The 25,503-nt window shown below is 44.3% G+C and overlaps 1 protein-coding gene across 11 annotated transcripts in view; it reads right to left on the bottom strand.

Annotated features, from left to right (window-relative positions):
* KIAA1217 (KIAA1217 ortholog) overlaps positions 1–25,503 on the bottom strand; it is a 609,023-nt gene that overhangs the window by 214,006 nt on the left and 369,514 nt on the right. For 7 of the 11 annotated variants that reach the window (XM_089693772.1, XM_089693764.1, XM_089693763.1 and 4 more), the window contains exons 3-4: positions 25,290–25,370; positions 18,260–18,458 (exon numbers count right to left, since the gene is read on the bottom strand). In XM_089693772.1, the coding sequence (XP_089549898.1) occupies positions 18,260–18,458; positions 25,290–25,370 (280 nt within the window). The remainder of the gene's footprint in view (positions 1–18,259; positions 18,459–25,289; positions 25,371–25,503) is intronic. The other 4 variants (XM_089693774.1, XM_089693759.1, XM_089693767.1 and 1 more) reach the window with 1 other exon arrangement.

Here is a 25,503-nt window from a genome sequence, read left to right as displayed (position 1 = left end):
TGACCGCGACGCACATTCTGTTGCGGGCCAAATTTTTGGAAGGCATCGATACTAAAATTCGGGAAAGGCTGGTTCTGGCCCGACCCGAATATAATGAGATGTCTATCCCTGCTATCCTTTCCACTCTTGCGGCAATAGAGAGGGAAATGGATAGAAGAAAACAAGACAAGGCCAAAGTTCTTATGTCCCAGACCCCACACGAAAAACCAAGGGATCTGGGTCACAGGAAGGATAGGCCCCCACCCAGGTGCTTCCAGTGCCACCAAACGGGGCACATGAGGAGGAGCTGTCCCCAATTACCTAAAGGTCGGTGGCAGTTCATTCCTGATGAGTCCTCCGCCCCTATGACCACCATGGTAAGTAACTCCTATGAATTCTCATAGGAAGTTGACAAATCGGTGTCGGCCCAGATCCATCTTTTTCTAGAGGAATTAAAATATCCCCTCCCTTGCCTCACTGACACCGGTGCAGCAAGAACGGTCCTGCGAAAACAGGACATCCAAGGCAAGGTACCCCTCTCAGGGGAAAGCCCTCCTAACCCCTACTAACCTCACTATCAAACGATGCACTATTCTTAACCCAGCTTCTCTTCTTCCTGTGTCGGAAGATGAGAAGGGGGGGGAGGACAGCAATGACAGTGCTGAATTTTGCAACACGACTAACAATACTAACACCTCTTCTGCTAACATGTCTTCTTTGTCCACTACTAATCTCTCTTCCAAAGGACACGACTGCATCTCTTTGGTGGAACTGGAGTCAGCGGCGACACACCCCATATCACCCCGAGAGTAGCGGTAAGGTTGAACGTCTTCCGATACCCAAAAACCTTGGCCTGAGTGTCTCCCCATTGCCCCCTATTCCATCCGGAATGCCCCTCGGCAACCACATGGGCTGTCACCCTACGAGGTGTTGTTTGGGGGACCTCCCAAAACAGGGTTGTACTTTCCTCAACAGTTGTCGTCTTTGCATTCACAGCTTACAGGTTATGTGCAATCTCTGCAACGGGAGCTGCAGAAGATACACCATCGGGTTCGCGAATCGCTCCCCGATCCAAATACAATAACAGGTGTTCTTTCTATTGAGCCAGGTGATTGGGTCGTCCTAAAGAAACATCAAAGAACCGGACTCGAGCCACGGTTCACCGGACCATACCAAGTCCAGCTGACGACACCTACCTCACTCAAGCTCGAGGGACGAGACAACTGGGTGCACGCAAGCCACTGCAAGAAGCTTCTCAGCTACACCAGAGAATGAGGGGTGTCATTTTCCTTTTTCTTTTTGTTTGTATGTCTTACATGTGTGTGAACGGAGGAAAAGATGGCAGATACCCCAACCTTTTATTTAAAATGCACCTACGTTTAGCCAGAACCGCCAACAAAACCAACTGTTGGGTATGCTCTAAGCCCCCACCCAGTCATCACATGTCCGCAATGGCCGCTGTTCATGCCCTATATGACATCCGCGTCGGCATGAAAAAGCAAGGGACCCCTGGTCAGCCCCCACGTAGACATTTATCGGTAGAACTTAATGACACATTTTTAGCAGGTAACATCAGTTTCAGCACCAATATTAGCTCTAGCTCCTGTAGGACCCTCGTCAGTCCATTATGGGTAACTGGGCAGCTAGGCAGCCCTCAGGTGTGCTTTAACATCAGCTTTGGCACAGGTAACAAGTTTGTTGGGACTACCACCTGCGAGGGAGGTATAACTGTCAATCTGACTAACCAGACTTCCCTTCTGAGTAACCACACTGACCGACCAGACCACGTGTGTTGGAAGGACGGATGTGATGTGCAGATTGAGGGAGCAATCCCCCAGTCTGTGCAACTGTTGCTCAGTGCCAGAGGCCGAACGAGGAACTCTTCCTGCTCTGCTCTGACAGGTCCATACTATTTTCTGTGTGGTTCGGCAGCCTATAGAACATTTCCCCAGAACGCGAAAGGTTCGTGTGCCCTCATAAAGCTAGTCCCCGCATCCTATGTAGTGATGGACCATGAAGAGTTGATGGTCCACAAGAAGGTAAGGATGGCAGGGAGAGTTCGCAGGGAGCTGTTCTCTGAGGGCGACCAGGCATGGGCTTGGTTCCCCTCATGGACAGGATGGGGAATAGAACTTATGAAGCGCCTGAACAATTTTTCTGTCATCGTGGATAGTATGTTTAACGAGACCGTAGAGGCTGTCAGAGAAATTGCCCAAGAACAACGGCAGATGGGAATTTTAGTGCTTCAGGAGAAGATGGCCCTTGATTATCTTTTAGCCGCCAAAGGGGGGTTCTGTGAGTTCATCGGAGAGGATTGTTGTACTTGGATAGAAGACACCGATGACAAGGTCCAGGCCCATATGGACAAAGTTAGTGAACTACAGGGAAAAGCTAGAGCTATAGCTAGTGAGGGTTGGAATCCGTTCAAGGGTTTGGGAGGATTGGGAGATTTCCTGTTCTCCATCGGATCTTGGTTGAAGGAAGTGGGAGTGTATATCCTGATGCTTCTCTTTTTCATCTGCCTTTTATATGCCGCGGTGAGATGTTCCTGTTGCCTCATCGACCGTGTAAGCCAAGCTCGGGCAGACGACCACATCTCCATGCCCGCTCCGGGGATCCCACTCCAACCACTGATCGGGGGAAGACCTCACCAACCAACCACCTTCTCTACAGATTACGTCCTGGCTTCCCTCTAATTTATCTCTCTGAAGACCACATTCTCCAAGACCTTCAAGCAAGCTTCAAGCCTCATCATTGTTTGTGTCTGCGATTTGGAAAACTGTCTGGGTCGAGACCAGCCTTGTGTGGCCCCGTCTGCAGGGGCAATTTGAGAATCTATTGCTGGATCTCCCCAGACCACCGTGGGATCACAAGCTTTATTCATACCACAAGTCTGTTTGTGGTTTTTGCAAGAGCCTTCCTGTAGTGAAGGTTCCAACGCTCTTGAGGATCATCGCTTCAATCAAGCCTGTTTGCGTCGAGTCTGCGTCGGGTCTTGTTGTTTCAGGTACCCCGTGGAGCTTTATTCTCAGGGACAACTACAGGAACTCTTTGAAGTTTGAGACTACACCCATCAAGCTGAAGAAGATCAAGAAGGGACACGAGGAGAATATGATAAAACAGGAGGGAATGTCATGGAAATTTTGTATTGTTGGTCGAACTTTAAATGTGTCATATATTCGTGTTATTCATATGTCTCTCGTGTGGCTTAATTAAAGCTCTGAAGGCTGCAATTGGGCCATGCGCATGTACAATGTATGTATTACAGTACTCAGCTTGGTAGTGGATGAGATGGCAGATCTGCGCTTATAGACCGGCGTGTATACCACCACGGCATTCCATGCGAATGCTGCTGTCAGTAGACCGTGGGCCTGTATCCACATATCAGCAGCATGGTACCACATGGGCTTCATAACGCAATGCGCAAGCGGTGTGAACTCCACGTGTAGGCTTATGCATATCTTACAACCCATTACCAACTTGAAACTGTATCTTGGATGGATGTGTTTTAATAAAGATCGTATCGGGCCCATCCAGGTACAGACTGATATTTTTAGGGAGTGCTTGTGCAGAGAATTTTACATACCAATAGAAGCTAGTAGGACAGGAAATATGACCTCAGATGGCTCATAGGGGGGAAGGGGAGGAAGTCTGCTGACCTCAGAAGACTCATGGGGGAGGACCAGTGATAGATAATAGCAAAGGCTATGCTCCAATTGGAATGTATATCCTCTGTATAGGCAATCCCCATTGTATTGTTCGGTGGGAGGGTTTGACTTTATTCATGTGGGGGGCATGTGTGTATTTTTAATAAAAACAGAGAGCTGAGCCTAAAGCGGGCCCTTATGTGGATTGCAACCAGCCTTAGAGTGTCGTGTGATCATTCTAGGGTAACGGAGCTCCAATCACCCACAAATTCAACAGAACCAAAGTATTTGGATGGGCAGGAATCGTGTAGTTTGGCTGCAGTCGTGGTAAGCGAGATTCGCACAGCTTTATGGGGGATTTCTGCGCATCCAACTGCGAGTACTCACGGTAAGGAGAAATTCGTTAAAGCGAATTTCCAAGACACATGGTACAGGGTTATTCACAACAGCCGTGTCCCATGTGACAAGCTGTGACCAATCACAGCTCACACAGTATTTCTCAATGGCTTCAAGAATGCAGCCAGAGAGGAGAAATGATTGCTTTTACATACTGCTAGGGTGACAGTATGCAAAATAAAAAAAAAATACATAAATAACAATATAAAAGAAAAAGTAAAAATGTGAAAAAAAAATCTTGGAAATTATTTTTTTTTTATAAACTGATTTGGGTTTTTTTTTTTTTTTACCAAAGATAGCTGAATACATTTTGGCCAAGAAGAAAGATTCTTTATTTATTTGCAAAATTGTATAAGAAAAACACTTTCTTCAAAGTTTTTGGTCTTTTTCCGGCTTGGTTGGTTGAATTTCGAAATCAATGGTGGCACCATCGGATTACAAAGCACACAAAATTTCTGATTTTCTAAAGAAAATTTGTTCTGAATTCGACCCATGTATGGCCTGCATTTGGCCTGACGGCTGAAGCACACAGGAGGCTTTTCACAGCTGTTACACATGCAATTCAATAAAGGAAGACAGCTACTTGAATTTGTCCCGGGTGCTGGCTTTTCCACCTGTTGGCTAAAACTGGAGCACTCAGAATTTGGTGCAGCTGTACATGGTAACCAATCAGTTTCTAACTTCAGCTTGTTCAGTTAAGCTTTGAGAATAAAACCTGGAAGTTGATTGGTTTCTATGCAGAGTTTCGCCAGATTTTGCACTCTCCCACTACATCCACATGCCCTCCAGAGGATTTTCCCCCCTTCCTGACCAGGCCATTTTTTGCAACATGGCGTTGCATCACTGTAACTGACAATTGCGCGGTCATGCAATGCTACACCCAAATGAAATGTACGTCCCTTTTTCCCACAAATAGAGCTTTCTTTTGGTGGTATTTAATCACCTGTGCGTTTTTTTATTTTTTTGCATTAAAAACAAAAAAAGACCGACAACTTTGAGCAAAAAAATATATTTTTGACTTTTTGCTATTAAACATGTCCAGTAAAAAATTTTTAAAAATCAAATTTCGTCATAAATTTAGGCCAAAATGTATTCTGCGACATGTCTTTGCTAAAAAAAAATCCCAATTTGTGTAAATAATTGGTTTATGTGAAAGTTATAGCGTTTACAAAAGGTGGTTTAGATAGTGGAATTTTTCTTTTTTTTTTTTTACTAGTAGTGGCGACTTATAGCGGGACTGCCACGGGCATTCTGACACTGGGGGGAACTGACTTGGTGTCACTGACATCCCCAGTGACACCAATACAGTGATCAGTGCTAATAACTGACATTGTACTAATGACACTGGGTAGGAATGAGTTAACATGGGGGGCGATGAAAGGGTTAACTGTGTGGGTGCAGCTGTGCATGGTAACCAATCAGCTTCTGCCTTCAGCTTTTTCATTTATGCTTTGACAATAAGGCTGGCCATACACTATACAATTTTCTACCCAATTTCCTTTAGATTTACCTTCAACTATGTAGTGCAAGAGCCTGCCCAATTGGATACAATTGAAAGTGTTGTTAGGTTTGACCTCCTATTATATGGTTTTTGGTAAATCTAAACCAAAAATCTCAAGAAAATTGTACAATGTATGGCCAGCCTTAAACCTGGAAGTTGATTGGTTTCTATGCAGAGTTGTACCAGATTTTGCACTTTCCATTTTTAGCAAATCTCCCCATTGTATTAATGTTGAGTGAACTTATAAAGCCTTTATAAATGCAGATACTTAGGAATGCATGAAGTATACTAATATGGGCTGTCATCCAGATACTTCTACTAAGCCTCATCCAGTGTGATCAGAAGGCTATCTGCGTAATATCACAGATGAAGGAGCGCCGGATGAAAAGCTCCATGCAGTGTACAATCCCAGTTATAAGAAAGTGTGTGGGCCGGCTGTCGCTGCCAAATACACCTACTCAATTATACCTCCTCTAAATGAAAGCTTTGGGATATGTACTGCTGACAAGAAACCGCTCAATACCTAATGAGGCAACTTATTTGTTTTGTAAATGGTAACAGAAAGCTGACTCCAGAACAGATAAATGGATTTTCCATCACTTCCTATCCAAGCGACATTGGTTACCAGGACAAATATAAAGGGTAAATAAAAGGCAGACAGCAATTCAATCTTGGAAGAGGTTCTAACCCCTTGCTACTAAAATGAAAAAGGGGATGGGGGTATTGCTGGAGATTACAGACAAGAGTGTGATAAAAATAAGAAAACCTGTTCATTATATTTCTGGCATACATGCACATTGTCTCGTGTTTTATCCATACAGAAAAAATCTTTTCATCCAGTGTACTCAGGGGCAGACTGACCATTTAGCCACTCGGGCACTGCCCGAGGCCCCATGAGATGCCCCTGGTACCTTTCATTGGCTTTTTCATAGGCTTTTTTGGGTGTTGGCGAGGACACGGGGGCCCCATAATCCCCTATTGCCCGGGGGCCCAATGAGTTGTCAATCCGCCCCTGAGTGTACTCCTAGTTTTCAAGGTTCTTACTTTTGGGTCATAAATAGAGACTTTCACTGGTCATTGCCTAACAAAACTGGCCAAAGGCTGCTAGCCATTGCCAGAATTATGCTGCTACACAGCCTCAATGCACGCTGGATGTTTCACTATCTCTCCTTGACACATGGGCAGCACAGTGGCTAAATGGTTAGCACTTCCACCTGGCAGTACTAGGGTTGTTGGATCAAAACTCAGCCACGGCACCACCTGCCTGGCGTTTGCATGTTCTCCCTGTGCCTGCATGGGTTTCCTCCTACACTCCAAAGACATGCTGGTAGGTTAATTGGCTCCTTTCTAAATTGTCCCTAGTACAGTGGGGATCGAAAGTTTGGGCACCCCAGCTAAAAATTTGTATTAATGTGCATAAAGAAGCCAAGGAAAGATGGAAAAATCTCCAAAAGGCATCAAATTACAGATTAGACATTCTTATAATATGTCAACAAAAGTTAGATTTTATTTCCATCATTTACACTTTCAAAATAACAGAAAACAAAAAAATGGCGTCTGCAAAAGTTTGGGCAGCCTGCAGAATTTATAGCATGCACTGACCCCTTTGCAAAGCTGAGACCTGCCAGTGTCATGGATTGTTCTCAATCATCGTCTGGGAAGACCAGGTGATGTCAATCTCAAAGGTTTTAAATGCCCAGACTCATCTGACCTTGCCCCAACAATCAGCACCATGGGTTCTTCTAAGCAGTTATCTAGAAAACTGAAACTGAAAATAGTTGATGCTCACAAAGCTGGAGAAGGCTATAAGAAGATAGCAAAGCGTTTTCAGATGTCAATATCCTCTGTTCGGAATGTAATTAAGAAATGGCAGTCATCAGGAACAGTGGAAGTTAAAGAAAGATCTGGAAGACCAAGAAAAATATGAGACAGAACAGCTCGCAGGATTGTGAGAAAAACAATTCAAAACCCACGTTTGACTGCACGATCCCTCCAGAAAGATCTGGCAGACACTGGAGTTGTGGTACACTATTCCACTATAAAGAGATACTTGTACAAATATGGTCTTCATGGAAGAGTCATCAGAAGAAAACCTCTTCTACGTCCTCACCACAAAAATCATCGTTTGAACTTTGCAAATGAACATATAGACAAGCCTGATGCATTTTGGAAACAAGTTCTGTGGACCGATGAGGTTAAAATTGAACTTTTTGGCCGGAATGAGCAAAGGTACGTTTGGAGAAGAAGGGGCACAGAATTTAATGAAAAGAACCTCTGTCCAACTGTTAAGCATGGGGTTGGATCAATCATGCTTTGGGGTTGTGTTGCAGCCAGTGGCACAGGGAACATCTCACGAGTAGAAGGAAAAATGGATTCAATAAAATTTCATCAAATTTTGGATGGTAACTTGATGCCATCTGTGAAAAAGCTGAAGTTAAAGAGAGGATGGCGTCTACAAATGGATAATGATCCTAAACACACCTCGAAATCCACGGGGGATTACATCAAGAGGCGTAAACTGAAGGTTTTGCCATGGCCTTCACAATCTCCTGACCTCAACATAATTGAAAATCTATGGATAGACCTTAAAAGAGCAGTGCGTGACAGACAGCCCATAAATCTCAAAGAACTGGAAGACTTTTGTAAGGAAGAACGGGCAAAGATACTTCAAACAAGAATTGAAAGACTCTTGGCTGGCTACAAAAAGCGTTTACAAGCTGTGATACTTGCCAAAGGGGGCAGTACAAGATATTAACTCTGCGGGGTGCCCAAACTTTTGCAGACGCCATTTTTTTGTTTTCTGTTATTTTGAAAGTGTAAATGATGGAAATAAAATCTAACTTTTGTTGACATATTATAAGAATGTCTAATCTGTAATTTGATGCCTTTTGGAGATTTTTCCAACTTTCCTTGGCTTTTTTATGCACATTAATACAAATTTTTAGCTGGGGTGCCCAAACTTTCGATCCCCACTGTATGTGTATGTATGAATGTAAGTTAGGGACTTTAGATTGTACGCCCCTTGTGGGTTAGGGACTGATGTGAATGTAATATATATGTAAAGCACTGCGTAAACTGACGAAGCTATATAAGTTCCTGAAATAAATAAATAGACACCTTTCCTCCTGGCAGTGGTGTTGTAGCAGAAACAACGCTTGATGCTTTTAAACGCACATTTAGGCATGTCAAACGCTTGGGCGTTAATTCATTTTATTGGCCAGAATAATAATTTATTCTGGCCATTGAAATGAAGTAACATACAAGCAAATGCGCTTAGAGCTTAGTCACATTTAGACAATATTTAGGTGCGTTTATGGATGTCAAGCATTTTTTCGGCCATATCGCCACTGCTCCTGGACGCACGAGCAGTAGGTTTTTATTCTGCCTCTAAACACCTATGTGTGCATTAACGCAGGGGCATATAGAGGCAGGAGAAAAAAACACCACCAGCTGCCCTAAGGTCTGGTTCACACCAATGCGTTTTTAGTGCATTTTGCGTTTTTAGCTACTACAGTCCATTTAACATGGTTTCCTGTAGGATGCACAATCACATCTATGCTTTTTTTGAGCCGCAGTGTGTTTTTGGGAAAGGGCCAGGGACTTTTATAAATGCAAAGCGTTGCATTTTTGGTTCCATAGACTTTAATGGAGATGCTGCAGAAAATGCACGTAGTGTGTTTTTGACGCATTTTGTGTTTTTTCATCTGCCTAGTAACAAGTTGGCCCCCCCAAAAAAAAAACATAACACATCAAAAAAGAGTGTAAAAAACACAAAACATATCGCAAAAAGCACTGCAAAATAGACAAAATGCAAACTGCATTGGTGTGAACCAGGCCTGAGGCCTAAAGGTGAACAGACTGGGACACTAACAGATGTGGGTGGTAGAAGATTATTGGCAAAGAAGCTGGAATGGGGAAGGTGTTGGGAATTCTAGAAGTTTTGGTGTAGGTAGAATTACTCTTTACAGTAAAACATGATGGCAAACACTGAAAAATAGATTTTGGGATTACATACACTTTAAAATTGAACTTTAGTGATTTTTCCTTAATCAGCACCAGCATTGGTGGGTGGCACTGCAGGGCACTGATCCTCAGCAGTGACAGTGTGCCGCTGGAATGCTTTGTTTTAAGGCAAGTCTTTCAAAATGTATTGATATGTGGTGCAAACTAGCACATTACAAGGTGGTAGCAAAAAGTTTTAAGACTAGCTTTGTAACATACCAACAGATGGCAGCACAAGGCTGTAATCACAGTCACAGGGAGCACCGACTTTCATAAGTCAGTGTGCCAAAAGACATCAGCCTGTGTACATTGGGAGCTGTGCAACTGGTGCTATTCTGACGACGTGTGTTACAACGTCTATTTCATCATGGACAGCAAGTTAGAACAAAGAGCAATCATGAAATTCTGCATGAAACTGGGCAAATCTGTCACAAAGATGTTTGACATGATTTGGAGAGTTTCTGAGTGGCACACATGCTTCAAGAGTGGAAGAACATCACTGGAAGATGATAAGAGGTCAGGAAGACCTTCAACTAGTTCACCCCCGAAAATGACCTTTTCCAGAAGAAGATCCAGCTCAAAGGTCACCGTTTTGACAACATTGCGGAGAGCCAGCGATTTGCCCACGCAGAATTTCACTTTTGCTCTAACTTGTAACTTGCTGTCCATGATGAAATAGCAGACGAGGTAACACACGTGGTCAGAATGGCACCAGTTGCACAGCTCCCATTGTACACAGGACAATGCTTTTTGGAACAGTGACTTATGAAGGTTGGTGCTCCCTGTGACTGTGCATGCAGACTTGTGCTGTATTCATGTTACAAAATTAGTCTCAAACCTTTTTGATACCACCTTGCATGTTATGTCCTTGCAGGGGGCCTTTTTTCTTCTTTTTTGGCAGACTTAACTACCACTTTACAATAAGGCACATTTATGTTTGAACAGGCCCTTAAAGAAGCTGTATTATCGCTTCCCAAAATGAAATGCGCTGTATGAATGGAGAAGGTGGATCTTTCATTCAGAGCGCTTTTCATTGATAGCATGGCTTTCATAAATGAAGGGGGCAGAAAAGATGGGCATAGTTGACACTTTTGATGCGAGACAGGACCAGCCGCTCCTATTAACCCTCACAGTGCTGGAAGGACTGAAGATTTCAATGAACACCAGCATAGGGGACACTTTTCATGCATTGAAATGACCAACCCTGCCACCGATTAAAAAAAGAAAAAAAACAAAAAAAGTATTTCACAAACTTTAAGCTTTAAAACGTTCTGCTCCTTCTATGCCGTTTTCTGCCTTCGCCCAATAATAATATGCACTCAATAACGATGCAGCTCTTTAACAAACAAAACAAGGCATGCTGTTTAAATATTCACAAAGGCACATTGTGTTCTTTTTCTGAAATTGGGTTTATTAAAGATGCGGTTCTGCGTGTCTTAATCCTTATCTTACCCTATCAGAATCGCCATTCCTCATGGAAGGGATTGGAATTGTTCCGTCAGATAAAGTTTTCAAAGAGGTGTGCCGCCACCGTGCTGCTCTTCTACGGGAACACATCAAACAGAGGCCCACACACCTTGCCATTCACAGCAGGCCAGCTTCTAATGAATACAAAAAGTCTGCTCTGGCTGCAGGATCCTGGCTTCCTGTTTAATTAACTATGATTCAATCCATTGTGGCAGCGCCTGGCCTAATAACTATGCAGATTCAGAAATCACAGTCGCAGGTATGCAAAGAATGTTATCTTATTCAACAAATAACATCAAACTAACGCTCAAATCATAACCTGTCACCTTTTTGCTGAATCTGCCTTGAGGGATGTCTCATTTGGACATCGGTATAGCAGTTCTTCCCGACTTCTTCCTAGAAAACATCCTCCTGTGTCATTTGTTGACTGCGGCGTTACATAAATAGCCCAATGTAATCAGAAGTGTGTAATATTACAGGAAATTCCTGGGCAGCATCGAGCTATGTGCCTGCCATTGTACAGAAAAATGATATGCTGTACAGGAGGTGGGTGGGGAAGACAAGAAATGGATTCGTAACTTGCAGCTACGAAGATTTAAAGGATAGGTTCACATTTTAACAAAAAATAATAAATGCACATTTTTGACAGGGGTGCAGGGGCCGGCCCGATCGTAACATGTTACACCCTGAATATAGGTGTAACACAGGGGCGTCCCTAGACAGGTGCGGGGGGTTGCACGCCGCACCGGGTGACACCTATTGCACGGGGTGACACCGGACCCGCTCCACGAAAAGGTAAGTTTTAAAGCGAGCCAACGATCCCCACAGTATGGATCGGATCTGCGGATTGGGTAGCACAATGGATCGGACTCCATTCCATTATGCTCAATCTGCAGATCCGATCCATCCTGCGGGGATCGTTGGCTCGCTTTGAAACTTACCTTTTCGTGGAGCTTTCAGGCTTTTTCTCTCTGATTGAATGTCTATACAGTGTCATATGGTAGCCCAGGATCACCATAACAACTATGTAAAAAGTAACAACCTTTACTGGGATATGTAAACAGTACAAAACAAAACGGCTTACTTCAGCAAAAAGAACACAAACCTGTCCATAACTCTGGTTCATTGGGACAAAACAAGATAATGGCTCACCACCACCATACCAGTCCCTCACTGGGGTTTTGGAGTTTACCATCTGCTCCTGGGTCCCAAAGGAGAATTTCACAGTTCAGCAACCATGACTCAGTTCCAGGCTTAGTTCACCCTGCTCACTCAGGTGTGTCCAGCTCACTCTCTCACTGTCAGGTGCCAACTGTTTCCTGTTCCTTTCTTGGATCCTGAATCATTAACCTCTTCAAAATCAAAGTCCCTGTCATCAGGGTTTGGAGGTTCTTCTGACTCAAAACTCTTCGAACCTCCAGAACTCTGAGTCCCTAAGAAGGACTTAGCAATTTGGATAGTTTAGTCTTCCCCTCTCTAGCTGGAGTACACCGGAACTCCTCACCCTGCATGAGTGAGAACCCTTGAATATTCAACATACCTTCAAATTGTCCCCCTTAGAAGGTCCACAACCCAAATAGTGGGGTAATATACCAACCGTTCAAGACCCAACCCTGACATCCTATACAACAGCGAAAGTGTAAGAACAGAGCAGGCAGGAAAGGGAAGAGTCACTGCTTTGCCTCATTCATTTTGTATAAATTTCAGACTTTGCTATAGACCTCTATAAACAATTTTTTTTGCAAAGCAGCTAAGGCTCACCTGGTAAACATATAAAAACAACTCCAGCTGGCTACAACTGTAAATATGAGATATTTATTTCCACCCTTTCATATTTAGCAGACAAAAAAAATATAATTTGAAAATGTTTTTTGTGTAACACTGAACCTATTTGCAGCAAAATGTAAGTTGAAATGCAAAATTTTGAGTTGAAATTACTTTTGCTTTTTTTTTATTTCTGTTGAGGAGATGTTCTCTAACTTCCTTTCCCTGTGGACTCAGGACAAAAAATAGGGGTGCAGTTGTCACCGGGACAGGAAGGAGCAGTCCATAACAAAAAATAATGGTCAGAAGTTGTATCCTTTTCCCACTCTACTAAAAATGTGTTTCTTTTTTTCTTATTTCTTATTTCTCCCCACTGAAGAGAAAAGAAGTGAGAGGAAATCTCCCCATAGGACATAGACACCAATAAAATACAAAATTCCCTGTGAATGGGAATGAGCAGCCTGACTCAACTTCATCCTGGGAGTGGGACTGGAAGTTGTTGTCCCGCTATCACTGTATACCGTATGTAGCTGACATTACATACAATCTACACAGGGCACACAGCTGCTGCATCTGTTAAAGAAGGAAATTGTTCGCTTGGACCAGCTTGGGCCAAACTATTTAAATGTCACTAAAACATGGAGATCAGATTTAAGCACAATCCGCATTTTAGCTTTTCTCTATAACAAAGTAAATCTTCACTCTTCGAGGTCAAGTCCACTTTAAGGTGGACCGTAAGGTGGATACATTTCTGACATGTCACAATATACAGGAACAGAATCGTTTTTAACCTCTTACTGCTGGCCCCCACCAGTGATAAGGGATTCGTAACGGGGGATAGGCACACTTCTGATTACATGATCAATGCGACAGAGGCAGGGGCGGACTGACCATTTGGAAACTCGGGCACTGCCTGAGGGTCCGGGGTCAGTAGGGGGCCCCATGAGATGCCCCTGGTACCTTTTTCATAGGCTTTTTTGGTTTGGGCAAGGACACAGGGGCCCCATGATCCCCTATTGCCCGGGGGCCCCATAAGTTGTCAGTCCGCCCCTGGACAGAGGTTATGTGATTGTGAGTCTGTTCTACCAGCTCCTGATCATAAACAGCTATTGGAAGTTGTTGTGACAGCTCGGTCACAGTGCTGGGGGCGTCAAGTGAGCATGCTCCAAACACAAACAGTGGCACCGGCTGTACACTTATATGTGGCAAGACAACATTAAAGTAGACCATTGTGCTGCCACATGTATGCATACAGCCGGCAAAGTGGTAGGAAAAGCTCCACCTTTTCAACATTAACAAGCAATCCTTGGGCTTGCATTCCAGTGACCTTACATAGGCTGAGATGATGCCACCAGAATCATTTCCACCGTCTCCTTCACAAGATGGGAGGGTACAGCAGGGGCTGATCTGTATTGTGAACACCACACGGAACCGCCTTGACTATTGTAACTCCCTCCTCATTGGCCTACCTTATCGCAGGCTATCCCCTCTTCAGTCTACAATGAAAGCTGCTACCAGACTCATCCTCCTTACTAACTGTTCTGTATCTGCCAACCCTCTCTGCCATTCCCTCCACTGCCTTCCCATTGCCCAACGGATAAAAGTCAAAACATTAACATTAACATAGAAAGCCATTTATAACTCTGCCCCAAATTATATCACCAATCTTGTCTCCAAATATCACCCAAACCGTACTCTCCGCTCCACGCACCACCTCCTGCTCTCTAGCTCTCTTGTCTCCTCCTCCCATACTCATCTCCAAGACTTCTCCCGAGCCTCCCAATCCTCTGGAGCCCTCTACCCCAATTTATCAGACTATCGTCTAGTCTGCTCACTTTTAGGTGATCTCTGAAAACCTATCCTGCCTTCAGCTAATAATGGAATCTTCTATTCATCCTACCAGTCCATCCCCCACAGTTATTACCTTTTGTACCACCAGCCCCTTCCTCTTAGATTGTAAGCTCCAAGGAGCTCTTGTATTGAACTGTATTGTTGCTGTATTGTCTCCCGTTATATTATATTGTAAAGCGCTGAGCAAATTGTTGGTGCTATATAAATCCTGTATTATAATAATAACTGCACAGGCACCAGAATTTACATGATTGTGTCCTCTCTGAACTAGCATCTCAGCAAAGGAGATAAATGGTGACCCTGCATGATGCCTAAATAAGATTGTTTGGTCATTCTGGGGATAAGAGCAGATGAAGACATTGGCTGCGTGACCTCAATGAGAAGTATGAAATACCTGAAGTGTTAACATGAAAATATATATCTAATGCCGTGTCCACGTCAACTGACTTGATTACACTAGGATGAAATCTGATTGGTTACTGTAACCTTCTTAGGTTTGTCCTTATTACATACGCCAATATACACCATCCTGATATATAAGACCCCCGGCCACAACACAGCCTGAACATTGCTTTCTACAGTATACAGACTGATTGAATGAAGTGTGCCATCTGGTGTTCAGATACGGTAATAGCTTCAAACGCATAAAGAAAGTGCTTTTGGGGTTTACAGATGAACATCTTAAAGGATAAGCTCACCTTTCATAACATGTTACAACCATATTCAGGGTGTAACCTGCTATGAAATGAGTGCCCCCCATTCCACACAACCCCCTTCCCCCGATCCCCTTTTTTGACAGCTCGAGGAGGATCTTCTCCCCTGCTAACTGTCAAAAAAAGAAAAAAAGCCTGGAAGCTTACCCGTGCTCATTCACAGAGTTCTGAAAATGAGAAACTACAAGTCCCAACCGCCTTAGCAGCAGTCGGCTTGTAGTTCTCAATGAACTACCACGGCGCTGTGAACGCTGTGGTAGTTCATTAATTAATTTCAGGTACTTCTATAGCGCCATCAATTTACGCAGCACTTTACATATATATATATATATATATATATATATATTGTACATTCACATCAGTCCCTAACCCTCAAGGGGTGTACAATCTAAAGTCCCTAACTCACATTCACACATGGGCAGCACAGTGGCTAAAATGGTTAGCACTTCAGCCTGGCAGTACTAGGGTCATTGGTTCGAATCCCAGCCACGGCACCACCTGCCTGGAGTTTTCATGTTCTCCCTGTGCCTGTGTATGTTTCCTCCGGGTACTCTGGTTTCCTTCCACACTCCCAAGACATGCTGGTAGGTTAATTGAATCCTGTCTAAATTGGCCCTAGTATGTGTATGTATGAATGTGAATTAGGGACCTTAGATTGTACACCCCTTGAGGGTTAGGGACTGATGTGAATGTACAATATATATGTAAAGCGCTGTGTAAATTGACGGCACTATACAAGTACCTATAATAAAATAAACTCATACATACACATACTAGGGCCAATTTAGACAGGAGCCAATTAACCTACCAGCATGTCTTTGGAGTGTGGGAGGAAACCGGAGTACCTAGAGGAAACCCACGCAGGCACAGGAAGAACATACAAACTCCAGGCAGGTGGTGCCGTGGTTGGGATTTGAACCAACAATCCTAATACTGCCAGGCGGAAGTGATAACCATTTAGCCACTGTGCTGCCCATTCATTCTTCCAGTCAATATATCTGCTTGCCCATTAAAGGTACAAGCAAGCAGATAGACTGACCGGTCTGCAGGAGACATCTGCTGATCGCTGGCACAATGCTTTAAAAGGCTCCAGAAACAAAAAAAAATTAATGCACATTTTTTTACCTGCAAAAAGATGGGCATTTATTATTTTTTGCTGAAAGGTGAACTTATCCTTTTGTAAGTGGAATTTTATTCAGAAAATTAAGTCCTGCTAGAACACTTCATGCTGGCCCCTTTTGCAGGTATAGCTATGTAATACATTTAAAAAAGTCTACACTGTTTAAAATCCAGTAATACACTGTCTCACACTGCTCTGCACATGCCCAGTTGCTCTCTATTTTTCAGCACTGTGCCAAATTTGTAGAGGCCGATCTGCAGACAACCTAAAGATTTACTGCTGCTCAGGGCTCTGGGCTTCAGCAAAGTGGCAGTCTCCAGCAAGAAGAAACAGAAACAAAGCTGGAGGCAATTTACAACACACACTAATTTTAGTATTATAATTATTAATGTGGACTGTGTGTTCCTTGCTAAAGAACATGATTTTAAGTTGTTACGGGTAAAGTTCCGCTTTAAAGCGGTAGTAAACCACAGACGAAAAAAAAAAAAAGTCCCCTGCAAGGTAATGTCATAATGTGCTAGTATACATCGCATACGGGTGAAGATGGAAGCCTCTACAGCGGTGACAGCGCACCGTTGGAGGGCTTCGTTTTAGGTAGGATTAACATAATGTGCCAGTATACATCGCATACGGGTGAAGATGGAAGCCTCTACAGCGGTGCCAGTGCCAGTATACATATGCCAGTATACATCGCATACGGGTGAAGATGGAAGCCTCTACAGCGGTGCCAGTGCCAGTATACATATGCCAGTACACATCGCATACGGGTGAAGATGGAAGCCTTTAGAGCGGTGCCAGTGCCAGTATACATATGCCAGTATACATCGCATACGGGTGAAGATGGAAGCCTTTAGAGCGGTGCCAGTGCCAGTATACATGGCATACGGGTGAAGATGGAAGCCTTTAGAGCGGTGCCAGTGCCAGTATACATATGCCAGTACACATGGCATACTAGCACATTATGTTAAACCTACCTTAAAACGAAGCCCTCCAGCGGTGCGCTGTCACCGCTGTAGAGGCTTCCATCTTCACCCATCTTCCTTCCAGGTTCGCGAGCTCCGGCATTCTGACAGGCCGGGCCGCGATGACGTCACTGCCGTTCGTGTACGCGGGAGTCCCGGGCCATGGCACACATGTTTCTTCAGAAGGGTTTTTGAACCACATTGCTTCCTTTGTGACATGCTTTCCATTTGATTTGATTTTTCTTGTGTGTATTTTACCATTTATAAATAAATCTCATTTTTAAAGGTAATGCACTAGGCCCGTGCGCCCTCTTTTTGTTTGCAATATACATTAATGGGACTGCCTGCACGCAGAAGTGCAGAACACCTGTGCATCCCATGCGGGCAAAGATGGCCCTTTGCATGAATGTAAAGGTAGATATGCCTGTGTGAATGAGGACTAACTAGGAGGAGTAAAGCCCATATCGTGCTAAAGGGAATAAAGCAGAGCTCCGGTTTTGTAAGTCATATTCAGAATAAAGTGTATGTAAGGCCAAGATCAATTTTGAAAAATCTATATATTCTGACATGAGATATAAAATCTGAGCTTGTTGATAACCAATCAACTTCTGAGCTATAATAAATATTTATTTACTTCGCCAAACAATGCTAATCCTGTAACTGAGATTTATAAATAATAGCCTCTTCAGATGTGTGCGAATGTTAGGACCCTCGCCATGGCGTTACACAAACGTTCTCATTGTAAGTAGGTATTGTATAGAACAACTCTTCCGATGTTCCATGACCGTTCACATTTGGAGGATGTTCACATTTCCATCATTAGTGAAAACAGGTGAATAATAAAGACAATGTCCTACCTAGAGATCGCTCTTTCGTCTGATTGGTGGATCTGACAACGGGGAGGCTGGCCCTTGTTCGGCTGCCTCTGACAAAAGGCATTGTGGACTCCCCTTCAAACATGGCGTCTCCTGAGTCAGCCAATGGTTCGGAAAGGTGATGTTCAGCCGGATCGCCCAGGCTTGACTGAGGGCTGGAGGACAGCTTGGGGCTTTTTGTCTGGAAAATAAATTGAAACACAAGGTTATGATATAGAAAAATATCAAAACTTTTCTTGAGTTCTGTACTTAAAGTACAAAGTAGTGTGTACCTGTATGGTCCACATCTGTGCACACTGAGCAGCCCACACCTGTGCACACTGAGCAGCCCACACCTGTGCACACTGAGCAGCCCACACCTGTGCACACTGAGCAGTCCACACCTGTGCACACTGTGCAGCCCACACCTGTGCACACCGAGCAGCCCACACCTGTGTACACCGAGCAGCCCACACCTGTGCACACTGAGCAGTCCACACCTGTGCACACTGAGCAGTCCACACCTGTGCACACTGTGCAGCCCACACCTGTGCACACCGAGCAGCCCACACCTGTGTACACCGAGCAGCCCACACCTGTGCACACCGAGCAGTCCACACCTGTGCACACTGAGCAGTCCACACCTGTGCACACTGTGCAGCCCACACCTGTGCACACCGAGCAGCCCACACCTGTGCACACTGAGCAGCCCACACCTGTGCACACCGAGCAGCCCACACCTGTGCACACCGAGCAGCCCACACCTGTGTATACCGAGCAGCCCACACCTGTGCACACCGAGCAGCCCACACCTGTGCACACCGAGCAGCCCACACCTGTGCACACTGAGCAGCCCACACCTGTGCACACCGAGCAGCCCACACCTGTGTATACCGAGCAGCCCACACCTGTGCACACCGAGCAGCCCACACCTGTGCACACCGAGCAGCCCACACCTGTGTATACCGAGCAGCCCACACCTGTGCACACTGAGCAGCCCACACCTGTGCACACTGAGCAGTCCACACCTGTGCACACCGAGCAGCCCACACCTGTGTACACCGAGCAGCCCACACCTGTGCACACTGAGCAGTCCACACCTGTGCACACTGAGCAGCCCACACCTGTGCACACCGAGCAGCCCACACCTGTGCACACCGAGCAGCCCACACCTGTGCACACTGAGCAGCCCACACCTGTGCACACTGAGCAGCCCATACCTGTGCACACTGAGCAGCCCACACCTGTGCACACTGAGCAGCCCACACCTGTGCACACTGAGCAGCCCACACCTGTGTACACTGAGCAGCCCACATCTGTTTACAATTCTCTATCGCCCTCAGAAAAGTGATCCACCGTGGACTGTTTTTCAGAGGGCAGTAAGCTGTACTGCAAGTCTGAAAGAAGCTTAACATATTTTCTGTCTTTGACATCGGCCACACACTGTATTGTATCTATCTATGAATAAGCAGTGTACTCACCATAGGACAGGACTTGTTACATGACTACAGACACCCCCCTTCCCTTTTTCATCATGAAATAACACAGGAGGAAGTTTGGAGTTTGCTGGATTTCTGGCTGGTATTTATTTTCACTTACTGAACAGATATAACAAAATGCATTCAATGGTATAGTTAACAGAACAGAAGGGAACAAATGAGCGAAGTTCATTGTTGGGGTGTACATACACTTTACCAAAGATGGAGCTTCACTTTAACGCAGCCCGTAACATGGCGCCCCCCCCCCAGCTGTGACAGATGAGTGAGTGACAGATCTCCAGAATACTTGTAACAATGACAGTGATTACTGCGGCATTGTTTAACCAGATGAATTATGTTATTAAAGCTATTTTTATGGTTTGGATTCTAAGAATACTATGGGTTTTATTAGTTACATTTTCATTAGCGGAACGCGCTGCCTTCCAAATGTTGCCGGCTTCTGTTGCCACTATTAAATGATAATTATATGACAGAAATAACCGTCGCTGAAAGGGACCATCTGGAGGTCACGTCTGTGTCATGTCACTTGTACAATATTAGGTGTAATCTGGTTCCCCGCTGTGAAATCGGCTGCTCGTGCTCACTCTGCAATTAACAGGAGCCGCTCTTCTGAAGCCAGGAATATTGTTCTCTAACATAGTAACATATAAATTGTTCAGGAAATCTGCCCGCTGAGCAATGTTTACCCAAGCTTCAGAGCCCAAAATCCCAAATAACAGAGCCCACGGGGGGGGGGGGATGTAAAAAAAACTTTGTGGCTTTCTTATTATAAAATGTTATGCAAGCTCAGGAGCTGGGAGACACAGGAGTTGATTTACTAAAGCTAGCCATACAGTAGATTTTCTAATAAAAATTCTCGGAACATTTGATGGCTCGATGAATGCTGTTTGAACGTAGTTCAACATTTCATTTTCTTATTTGGTTTTGAATAGCTTTTTACCAAATGTAAGCCACATACACTGTTAGAAATTCATTTGTTCAAGAAAAGATTTCCATCCTGCTTCGAATTTTCTTGTCAGTGAGGTCAAAAATGAATGTTGATTTGACCTCATCAACGATTAGAGAATAGAACGAATGTTCTTATAGCAAAATTTTTTGAACAAACCTACTAGTGTATATCCAGCTTAGGGCCTTGTTTACACTTGTGTCCGGGGGTGGTAAAAAAAATTGGTGGTCAAGGTGTGGTTTTACTGCTCCCAGCCTCTCAACTGACCATTTGGGAACTCGGGCACTGCCCGAGGGCCCGGGGTCAGTAGGGGGCCCCATGAGATGCCACTGGTATCTTTTCATAGACTTTTTTGGGTGTGGTATGAGTGTGGGCAAGGACACAGGGGCCCCATGATCCCCCGTTGCCTGGGGGCCCCATAAGTTGCCAGTCCACCCCTGTCCCCATGTTGCGTTCGGTGGGCAGTGCCACTGCCAAATGCAACCTATTCAAGTGAATGGGGCTGTGCCGTAACCACCCTGCAACTGCATGTAATGTACACAGTTGCTGTGCAGCGCTGGGGGCTTAAAAACCTGAACCTTTCCCACTCCATCCAAAACGTAAAAAACGGTTTTGCCCTACACTTTAATGGTTGTCCTCATAGTCGGTAAACAAGGGTGTCAATTTAAATGTTGCAAAAGAAAGCCTGTACAGCTGTAATTATAATTCAAAGCATGTCTAAACATATCTAAAAGAAAAAAGGCAGACAAGTTTGTAGTTCAGATAGTGTGGCAACTTTATGGTATCTAAAGAGGAGCAGCATTGTCCCATTACAGTGGAACTAAACTGTATGTGAGAACCGCAAACTGAAATCGCTATTCAATTCATTTTTAATATTCAAAGCAAACTCACCCATCCACCCTTGTCTCCATGCTTTTAGTTGAGAAATCACTTTGAAAAACACCCTGTAGCATTTCTGGGTGTGGCAATCTTGAGTAAGGGCAGATGATTCATGTAGAATTTAATTCCTGGTATCCATCTGCCCTTAGCTCAGGCATGCAGACAGGAAGGTGTGCTTAGCTGAGAAAACCCCTCCTCCCCTCCTGAAGACTCCTGGGATGTATGACATCATTTTGGCCTAGGCCAGAAACCAGGAAGCAACTGAAGAAAAAAAAAAGTTTAAAACAGGTAAATATGATATACCTTCCTATCTATTTACCGATGCTATCAGAATAAGGATTACAAAAAGTTAATGTTGATTTGCTGAATTGAGTTTAGTTCAGCTTTATGTCAATCACTCCTGATTTGGATAAATTTTGTTGCTGCTTCCTGTGCTACACCTAAATCAGGGTTATTAGCCTCCATTCAGGGCTGGATTTACATCTCATGAGCCTATAGGCAGAAAATTCTGAAGCTCCCCCCCCCCTCCCAAAAAAAAGACAGCAAGACTGACTTTTCTTTCTTGATAAAATATTTTAGATAAATAATAGTAAAGGGGAATGCTGCAGACTTTGATGTATAGGGGAACACTGCAGATTGAGATGTAAAGGTGAACTCTAATGTAAGTATGTCTCTGGTAGCCAGAGCCCCCCCTTACACAAGAGTCACCAGAGTTCCCCTTACATCAGAGTCCTCAGAGTTCTCCTTTACATCAGAATCTGCAGGGTTCCCTCTACAGGCCCTGATGTACAAGGTAACTCTGATTTAAGGGGAACACTGTGGACCGTGATGTAAAGGGTAACTCTGATGTAAGGTCACCAAAGCTCCCCCCCTCCCCCCCACATCACAGTCAGCAGCATTCCCCTTTACATCAGAGTCTACAGTGCTCCCTCTTACACCAGAGTTCCCCTTTACATCAGAGTCCGCAGAGGCCTCCTTGCACTGTGGGGCACTAGTGTGAAAGGGGCCTAATTTATCATGGGAAACACATTACCATTGGGACAAGGCACACACTTTGCTGTGTATCTGTTTTACTGACTGGACCTTTTCTGAGAGTTCTCTGCAGACTTGAAGGATGGAGGATGGGCACCTGTAGGCACATGCCTACACTGTCTATTGGGAAATCTGGCCCTGCCTCCACTCCTCCACTGTATCAATGGAGAGAGCCATGGTTGCCACACTGTCAGGACTGCAAACATGTCTGCCTTTCTTCCTCTCCATCAAGGACGAGCTTTTGCATGTTCAATTGCTCTTCCATACTCATGTGGCTGAGCCCGGTAGGAAGCTGTCACCTGTAATGGGCCAATCATCTAATGTGGGGGCATTCCACACCCCCAGCTGCACATATAAAAGAGGTATATATACATGTGGCTGTGGGAAGGGGAATGCCTCAGGCCTGCAGATGATTGGCCAGTTGGCTCAGCCATGTGGGTTCAGAAGAGCATCTGAACAGGCCCAGCTCATCTCTAATCTCCATTACAAGGTGGATTGATGGGACTAGTACATGGTTTTCAAACTGGCAGCCCTCCAGTTGTCACCAAACTACAAGTCCCATGAGGCATTGCAACACTGACAGTTACAAGCACGATTTCCAAAGGCAGAGGCATGATGGGACTTGTAGTTTTGCAACGGCTGGAGGGCCACCAGTTTGACACCCCAGAAAGATACGATTCTTTGTGCTTTCATTTTTCAACTCACAGGAAGTGACAAGAACTGTACATTTCCAGTAAGATCAACAGGTAATTTCTCTACTCGCTAAAAATGTTCTCAACCTAAAAAATAAAAACGAGTGCAGCCACCACATCCGCTGGTAAGATGCAATCTATCACACTTTTGTTCTCAGGTTTAGTTAGTGCCCCATTTCCCCAACTCAGAGAGCTGGGAGATATATATTTGAAGAATTTTTACTTACAAAAAAATGCCCCCTATCCAACCTTTCTTCACAATTCACAAAACGTTTTCATGCACTTGAAGGATTTCCAGCATCTCCCATGTGCTTGGTTTAGATTTGTGGTATCCCTGATTCCAGCACACACCCTCCACAGTTCTTTACTATAATAAATGACTATCATCAATGTTGGAATTTTTCAGATAACATCCTGTTTTTCTTCACAAAACTGCACTCATGGTGCCTGGGGTAGACACAGACTTGTTTGCTACAAATATTCATGTTTATGTAAAGGGTCCTTTCGCACTACTGAACACTTTTCCCCTACTGAACCACACATTAAAGAGTACTACAACATGTTGTACATGAGCTTTGCCATTCCTGTTCTATGGCACCCCAATGGCCCAAATAAATGCACCTGCCTCTTAGCGCATGCATTATTCTGCCCATGCAGAATAAAGTGGGGACAAAGGAATCACCAGTCCAGGTAGGTCCACACTGATCTGCCTCCCACATACACAGGGGGTCGGCTCAGCTCATATCTGTACAGCATATAACAATAAACCTCCGGACAGCCGCCCTCCAATCTCCACCATTATTAATGTAGCATATCCAAAAATAGGTAAATCACAGCAATAGTGAAGGGAAGAGACTTTTGATGCTCTCCCAATCTCTTCCCCTCACTATTGCTGGGATTTGCCAGGTTATGGATATTCTACAAAAAGGTGGAAATTGGGGTGCGGCCATCTGGAGCCTTGTTATTATATGCAGGATAAAGAGAAGGTGTCTCTGCAAAGAGAATCCCTCAACCCCCTAGACTGACCTTACCTGGGCTCCCTTTCAGCTTATTACTCCTCTGCAGTCAATACAATACCCGTCACCTCCTGGCATGGAGGAACATGTGATTTGCCCCAGTTGGGCTAATAATTAAGGCCAAGCACTGTCACATGACTGGGAAAGTGATGTCACTACTCACCCAGGTCACTGGCACAGCCAACCTAGGCACCAGTTGCAGAGGAGAAGGAGCTGGGAGAGATATAGAAGTATATAGGCAAGTATAGGGTCAAGGGATGCCCTTTCCAGAGACACTACTTATATAGGCAGGATGACAGGGTCTCTTTAAAAAAACACTAGGGTTCTGGACACCATGATAATAACACCAGGGAGAGATAATATAGGGAATATTTGGTTGCCTCCTGAAGGATCAGGAGGGATTTTTTTCCCCTGCTGGAGCAAACTAGATCATGCTTTATTGAAATTTTTGCCTTCCTCTGGATCAGCTAGGTATAGGAATGTGTATATAGCGGTTTTCTGTTTGTTTTTTTAGTTGGTTGAACTAGATGGACTTTTGTCTTGTAACACAGGCATTGCCTTGCAATGTGTTGGCATAAGATGAGGCAGTTAAGTCTTTAGCCCGTCAACACAAAGGGAAAGCCCACTGAAAATGAATACAATGCATATCAATGTGCCAAAAAAACGATTGACAACACGGTCATAAAATATGTGCAAGTGCCAAAGAGCTCTTAATATTTTCTAACATTCAACAGCCCACAACAAAGCAAAAAGAGAGCATGCTGACACTCAAACACTACACACTTTACTACAAGTGAAATGATCTTTGTGTTAATGCATGCAAATGATCATCATTTGTTGTCATCCTTGTTAGCTGGAACAAAACACACTGCATGTCTACACGCAGTTAGAGGTAAACATCGCAGGCCTTGGGAAAAAGTGAAAAAATAAAAAAAGACAACACAAAAAAAAGAGGAATAATGTACTAACTCTCTGAGAGGATTCAATTTTCATCAAGTACCTTTGAATGTCAAGTTCTGAATGGAGTGAGGCCAGCATACATTGCACAGCCTGTGGATGGAGAAAAGAGACAAAAAAAACAGCAGAAAGAAGCAATTTGTAGCTGAAAATAAAATGATCTGCTCCGCCTATTTATCCCTGTCATTATCTTCCCCACAATAAGCCACAATAAAGAGGGGTGTCA

The sequence above is a fragment of the Staurois parvus genome, unplaced genomic scaffold (genome assembly GCF_062004578.1).
Source record: "Staurois parvus isolate SC_StPar_1 unplaced genomic scaffold, SC_StPar_1.0 ptg000636l, whole genome shotgun sequence".
Classification (NCBI taxonomy): Eukaryota; Metazoa; Chordata; class Amphibia; order Anura; family Ranidae; genus Staurois; species Staurois parvus.
Note: the sequence above shows the minus strand (reverse complement) of the source record. Positions and strands in the feature narration are given on the sequence as shown.